Source organism: Alligator sinensis, unplaced genomic scaffold (genome assembly GCF_000455745.1).
Source record: "Alligator sinensis unplaced genomic scaffold, ASM45574v1 scaffold787_1, whole genome shotgun sequence".
NCBI lineage: Eukaryota > Metazoa > Chordata > Crocodylia > Alligatoridae > Alligator > Alligator sinensis.
Genome location: NW_005841911.1, coordinates 846,449 through 853,768, shown reverse-complemented (window position 1 = coordinate 853,768; position 7,320 = coordinate 846,449). Strand labels below are relative to the sequence as shown.

Here is a 7,320-nt window from a genome sequence, read left to right as displayed (position 1 = left end):
TGGAAAGACATGTGGTAATATTGTTCCATACACCTCTCACAAAACATGCTCCACGCATGGGAGTTGCCAAAATGCCTGGGCCACTTTATACCTCTCAGAGCTGTTATTGTAGGTGAACTCACATAGGTCTGTGTTGCTTACCTTTTGTTCATATTCTCTAAGTTTTCTGTGCAAGAATTAAGAGTGACTTCCATTTTGTAAATGAAATAAATATAGTATCAGAAATGTGCTGGGACAGTATGTGTGTTTGTGTGCTGTTTCTTATGGCACAGAAAACTGCTCCTTTCTTATTATTTCCTTTCCATTTTTCACTGGTGATGAAATAATTCTTTCCCCTTTTCCAGTTGGGATTCTCAGGTACCTGGCTTCACTTTTAGTGATATGTTTATTCAGATTTCAACCCGTGTCCCATCACAGTATGTATATGGATTTGGTGAAAATGAACATAATATGTTTCGGCGTGATATGAACTGGCACACCTGGGGAATGTTCACAAAAGACCAGCCTCCTGGGGTATGTAAAAAAATAATTTTGATTTCAAATTTGATTAGTCTTCAAGCTGCTGCTCTTTCTCTTTGATTTTACCTTGACATGGGTCTTTCTAGATTGATTTTCTACCAAGATAGACAGAGTTTTTGAAAACTTAAATGTTTCAAAGAATGAATTTTCTCTTGGGTAATAGACTTCATATGGCTGTAGACTATATGCTAGATACTCAGGTGTGGCTGAGCTGTTCTCAGAAAGTGGCATCTTCTCTTTTCCTGATTTGGGTGAATTAATCATGGAGGAAGGCACAGCATAAGGCTCTCCCCTGTTTTTCAGCATTTCATATCTCAGGCCTAGGCTTCTTTGAGTGCAGAGTCCAAAATGAGCATTCAAAAGACTTGACTCAAAGTTCATTGCAGTCAAGTAAAAGACAGTTTGAGCACTGAATCAGATCCTTGATGCATTTCAGTTTGACATAAAAAAATATTTATAAAATGGAGTAAGTTTATGGACATCTTTAAACCTATCATTTTACTTCTGACTAGAGACCCTAATCTTGAGGCTGAGGTGGCTGATAGAAAGTATGTTTTGTGCATTCTGCTCTTAAAGTTTTTAGACAATTATTTATTTCAGAATATGTTTATGTCTACTTGTGGCAGGGCACTGTTGGTACCTGCCACTTTAATGCCTGAGCCAAGCAGCCAGCAGGTGCTTGATTCCAATGGCCATTTTAGATCTCTGGCCGCCTATGTAAACAGAGCAGTTTGCTGCTGGCAGGCCAGGCAGTAACATTGCCTGGCTGCAAGGCTGAATGCAACATCTTGGAGGTAAGGGCAGGAGCTAAAGGGGATAGTTTGGAGGCTCCTGGTCTTGGGCATGACCTAAAACTTCACCCTGCTGGGAGTGGGTGGCCTGGTGGGGCTCCCAATTGTGCGGGAGTCCCCAGGAAATACCAGGCCAGTTACTACCCTGGTGAAAGGCGGGTCAGGGTGCCTTAATAACCCCATCTCCCACAACTGGGTGGGTTATACCGTAGTAGGGCCAAGAAGGCAGACCCAGGGTAGAGACTGGGCTAGAGGCTCAGAGGCTTGACTCAAAACACCCTTGACTGGTCAATGCTGGAGCCAGGACTAGAAGGGTCAAAAGGGCTAGGGGCTTACCGTGAAGCATGCCCAGAGCTAAGGGGTGAGGGTTTCCAAATGGTCTTGGAGGTGAGGCCAGGGCCTGTGGCCAAAGGTCCCAGGGGGGCCAAACCCAAAAGGGGGAACAGCTCAGGGAGCTAGGCAGCCCAGAATGAGGGTGGAGTAGGCCACCTGATTGGAGGGATCTAGTTGGCATCTGGATTGAAGGATTCTGGAGCCCAGTGTGCGGCTGGTTATAAGAACTGTGGATACCATCTACGAGGCTTGCGCTGTGGTGTAGGGGAGGAATGGAGCCACAAATAGCACCCCCTGGCATCGAGGCAAGAATGGGCAGCCTCCTGCTTAATTAACAACATAAATATGCATCATCAAGGCGTGGCAGAAGAAGAGGTGAGCGGTTGGTCCAGAAACAGGTGGGCAGGCCATTGAGAAACTGGCCCCAAGAAAGCCCCCTGTTACACTGCTCTACATTTAAAACCTCACATCTTTGATAAACTAGTATTTGCACAGGTAAATCACTGTTATGGTGTATTTAAGTATGCCTGTGTGTTCTCATGTACAATGTGGTTTGCAGGCTGTATAAGTTTAAAAAAGAAATGATGGTATCATTTGTCCCTGTCTTTTCTCTACATACTGGGTACATCTATACAACACTTTACTGTACAGTAGTTTAGTTTACTGCACAGTAAGCATCCATGTCTACATGTGCACACTTTTACTTCACAGTAACATTCACTACTCGTGAGTAAATTTGCTACCTGCCAATTTACTCCCCAGGTCTGGGAGCCTCTCTTGGTGCAGCACTGGCCAGCCTCTGTGGCAGCCCCAGCCTCAGGCCCCTTAAAAGCCTGCAGGCATTTTGAGCCCTTGGGCATAACAGCAGGGAGCCGGGTGGGACCTGACCTCTGCTGCTGCTGTATAGGCCACAGGCTACCTGTGCCAGCCTGCATACACCCCAGCATCACTGCCTGGCACTACAGTGCAACATGGCTGCAAGGCCCATGCCGTCCAGCTGTGCAAGGCTGCTCCAGGCTCCTGCCAGGCCTGCCAGCCCCCAGGTCTAGCTGCAACCAGCCCCTGGCTGCTAGAGTCAGCTTCCCCATAGCCAACCCTCAGCAGCCTATCCAGAACCCACAGGTACTGTCGGGCATCATCTTGCTGCACAGCTCCCAGTCCCATGGTATGCCCCTGCATTGGGTGCTGCAACCAGCTGCCCAGGCCAGGCAGCACAGAGACAGCCATGCAGAGGCCTGGAGAGCCAGCACAGGAACCTCAATGGCCTCTTCACTCATGCCATTCACCACCTCCTGGGGCTTCAGCTGGTTGCAAGAGGAGACTGGCAACCTTTGCCATTGTGGGGTGAGGCATAGGTGCAGCAGCAGTTCACCACCCAGCCCCCACCCCACCTGGGCCCAGACCTGCTGCTCACCTCAGCTCCACATGGGCACAGAGCAGGAGCTGTCAGCAGCAGGGCTAGGACTGTGCATTAGTCTTGCTGTTCCTGGTCCCCAGCTGCCAGAGGAAGGGCTGCCTGCACCAGGGGACCAGCAGCCACCATCACCCCTGGCCTACCAGAATCACTGCAGCATGCACACCCATGGGAGAATGGCCAGAAGCTGGGGTGCTGGCTACCTGCCCCTGGGCTATGCCCCATAGGTGCCCCTACCTCATAGCCACCCACCCCAGAAGGGCGCACAGACACACCACACTGTAAATAGTTTGCACAGGAGAGGGTATTCCATTGTTGGTGGGTGGTCTGGGTGGATCTCTGGTGTTGGGGAGGGAGAGTGGAGGGGAGGGGAAGCCTTTTTCTTGTGAGGACAATAAGCTGTTTTTCTGAGAAGAGTCCACAGTAAACATGGTGTTGAGAGTGGGTGGTGGGGCAGGGGTCCATGTGCAGCTGTCCAGGAGAGCTACAGCTGGGAGTGCAGGAGGAGGTGGTTGGCCAGTGTCTCTCATACCTGGTGACCTGGCCCCCACAGGCAGGTGTGTGGCTTGCCCAGGGCCTCAGTGTGGGGGATCTGCCACTTTTGCTGCCACCACAGGTGATGCTCCCACTGCTGGTTGTCCTCCACTCACCATGCCTCCTCTGCCCTGGCCTTGCAAAATAACTCTTCCTGGGCTTTGTAGATGTTATGCTGTATGCAGGCTGTGACAGTGACCTGGGGATGTTGTCTTCAGTGAACTCAAGGCAGGCAGTGAGGGTGTGCCAGTGTCCCTTGAGGTGGCTGAAGGTGCACTCCACCAGTGTGTGGGTCTGGCCCAGGCATCAATTGAAGAGGGCCTGGTGGTGGTCCAGCTGGCCAGTATAGGGCCGCATGTGTCAGGGCAGGAGTGAGTAGGTGAGATCCCTGATGAGAAGGGGTGGGAACACCATAGTGCCCAAATGTAGGTCTGGCACTCCCGATGCAAAGCAGTCACTTTGCACCGGGGCTAGCAGGGTGGAGTTCCAGAAGACATGGGAATGGTAGGCAATTATTTTCATTTCCACTTGAGTGTCCTCATGTATATTGGGCTCAAAATGTGAAACTCATAAGGAAAAAAAAAGTCTTTTACTGGGAAATGTAAGCATTTACCTTAATGTGATTTGGAAATGTATTAATGTATGCACATGATTGCATATGCTTAAGTAGGTATTTGAAGGGAAGGAAAGCAATTCAGTGATGACTTTTTTTTTAAAGTTATTTGTCTGTAATGAATTAATTTTATTGTAAGTGTATAGGAAGTATGTTACTATTTATAACATTTTATGCCAGAAACTAAAATTACCTTTGTTTGTTTTGCAGTACAAATTGAATTCTTATGGTTTCCATCCCTTTTACATGGGCCTGGAAAATGATGGAAATGCTCATGGAGTTCTATTGCTAAACAGTAATGCAATGGGTAAAAAAAAAAACTCACATTTTATTTTTTGAAAGTGTTTTCATAACAGTAATATTCACTTTTTCATAAGAGTAGTTTTATCTGATTATTCTTTTCCTGATTTTTCTGCTCTGGATTTTCAGATGTAATATTCCAGCCAACTCCTGCTCTGACGTACCGTACTATTGGAGGAATTCTGGACTTTTACCTGGTTTTGGGCCCCACTCCAGAGCTTGTTGTTCAGGAATACACTTCAGTAGGATTGGCATAATGTCACAACTTTATCACAATTTTTTCCCAATTGTTTTTATTCCCTTATTTGAAAACTCTGTCTTTTCCTAATTTATTTTAGCTGATAGGGCGACCAGTAATGCCATCTTATTGGGCTTTGGGATTCCAGTTATGCCGTTACGGATACAAAAATGATACTGAAGTCTCTGACCTGTATGAAGCAATGAAGAAAGCTCAGATACCCTATGTAAGGTTTTCGCAATTTTGCACTTACCATTGTTTGAACTCTGATTTCAGAATGCTCCATAAAAAAGGGGAAGAGGGAAAGAAAAAGAGAGAAAGCAACTGGCCATTGAAGAATAAATAATATTGTGTTCATTGTGCTGCTGTTAAACTTCTGTATGATTTTGGATGTCTAGATCTACAGCTATAATGGCTAAAATCCGCATAGTGGACTTAGATATCACAGTGCTGATCACTATAGCATCTAATTTTTTGACCCATACCAGTCCTGCAGAATTCACATCTGTACACATGTAGGGAACTTAGCTCACCTGCAAGGATGTGGCCCTACCAAAAAGTTATAGGGGATTTTCAAGTGGTGTGATGCTCACAGTTACTCCCACTGAAGCTGTTCCACTTTGTAAAACATAAATAAATATACAGATAATTACTTCATGGCCTAGTAGTAAAGATGCCCAAGTGTAAAATGGGGTTCCAATCCCTTTATTGGAATCTAGAACCTAGTACTTCCCTTTCCCAGCTGGGTGTGTCATACAACTTCCTTCTCCTTCAGAGAGCCTCCTGTATCAAGAGCTATAGGTGGTATAGTGAATTCTAGTGGTGCTTAGATATTGAGCTTCCCAGAACTGCAGACTGAGGTGCTTCTGGATATGTCTAGAAGCAGACCTTTACATGCTGAAAGAATTTTAAGGCCTCTGACAGATGTTACTCTTAAGATATGATTAACAGATTAATCACACCTTAAGCAGAGACCTGGCTACGTGTTCATTCAATTAATGCTATGATAAAAAGAGGTGTAATAACTTTGTGACTTATTCATCTTTTGTATAATAACATTGTGGCTAGATCCTATCACACTTTTAATTGTACATGTGGCCAGTGCTCCCAACCTCTGAAGGATCCTGATTGGGGCTCCCAGTTGGGGAGCGCACCATGTGCTTCAGCAGCTGGGAGCCCACATCAGGTGATCAGAGCTTCTAGTCATAGGAGCGCAGTGCACTCCCATGGCTGGGGGATCCAATAGCTGAAGGGGGCTCCTGGTTGAGGGATCACAAGGAGCCAAGGGTACTTGTACATGCAACAGAGATTTAATTTGGTTTAGTTCTCCCTAAATTGAAACAGTGGGTTTTTAAAAACCCACCATTTCCAGCATTTCAATTTAGGGAGAATTAAACCCCCGTGGTGTGTACACAAGGTTGGGTCCCAATCCTGAACGCTTACCTGCCTCCTGGGAGGCACTGCAGCCATGGGGGGGAGCATTGGGTCCCCGCACAGCTGAAGCAGGCAGGCAGGCTCCAGGAGAAAAAAACAAAAATGATCAGGCTCCTTGCTGCTTCCCCCCCTTCAGTTGAGCTTTCCTGCACAAGCTGCCACCGCGTCACACAACCCCTGAGCTGTGTGGGGCCTGGTGCTTCCCTCCGCCAGCAAGTGGGTGCTGCCTGGGGGTGACGACACCACAAAATTTCTCCAGTTTTATAAAATAACTTCTGATATCAATATATTTTTAACCATCAGTGAAATACTAATCATGCTCTTTTTGCTTTTTTTGTTAAATAAATCTTATAATATTAAGGTCTACCATATATTGATGTTCTTGCATAATCTTGGCATAATTTCAGTTAAGTTCATGCTTGTAAAATGAGCACAGACCCTGTATCCATGCTTGCCTTAGTTTTATGTTCCCTGAATTCATTGATTCAGTGGGAGCAATCATCATTGGCATTTCCTCAATACAAGGATGACAGATGGGGAGCAGACCAGGAACAGTAGAGTCTAAGAAATACAGGAGTACATTCTTGAACAAAAGTCATGGCCTAGATTAAGCATTTTGAAGGCAGTCATCCTGAAGCGGGTGCAGCTGATATGCTTGCTAGAAGTCCTCACAGAATTCATGGAGTGCTCACTGCTTGAAACTTCCCTGACACTGTTGTGGAAATTATTATTTCATTTCCCACCCACAACAGATGGGTGGTGGCAGCTTCAACATATAACTTATGAGTCCACCACTCTACCCATTTGTATTTATTTGCATTACAGACCAACTAGAAATACCAGCTAGGCATTGGCTCTCACTGTGCTACTTATAATGGATTAGCAGGGAAGGAGGAAAAAGAAAAAGCAACACGTATTTAATGCCAACATTGTAACATTCAGGTGTTTTTTTACAGTCATGGCTGGGCACTGGTTTAATAATGTTGGGAGTAAATTTCAAAGGCATGTGAGCACAATATAATGGTATCTCACATTACAGGCACTCTTTCATTATAGAGTTCAGATGACAGGGAATCATCTCAGCATGGCACAAACTGATGATCCATTTATTCCTCAGGCACTGACTTGCACACATGTATATTTT

At 45.9% G+C, this 7,320-nt stretch overlaps 1 protein-coding gene across 2 annotated transcripts in view; it reads left to right on the top strand.

Annotated features, from left to right (window-relative positions):
* LOC102369367 (maltase-glucoamylase, intestinal) overlaps positions 1-7,320 on the top strand; it is a 162,435-nt gene that overhangs the window by 95,248 nt on the left and 59,867 nt on the right. For both annotated transcript variants that reach the window (XM_025198043.1, XM_025198042.1), the window contains 4 exons: positions 345-513; positions 4,415-4,511; positions 4,634-4,746; positions 4,843-4,968. In XM_025198043.1, the coding sequence (XP_025053828.1) occupies positions 345-513; positions 4,415-4,511; positions 4,634-4,746; positions 4,843-4,968 (505 nt within the window). The remainder of the gene's footprint in view (positions 1-344; positions 514-4,414; positions 4,512-4,633; positions 4,747-4,842; positions 4,969-7,320) is intronic.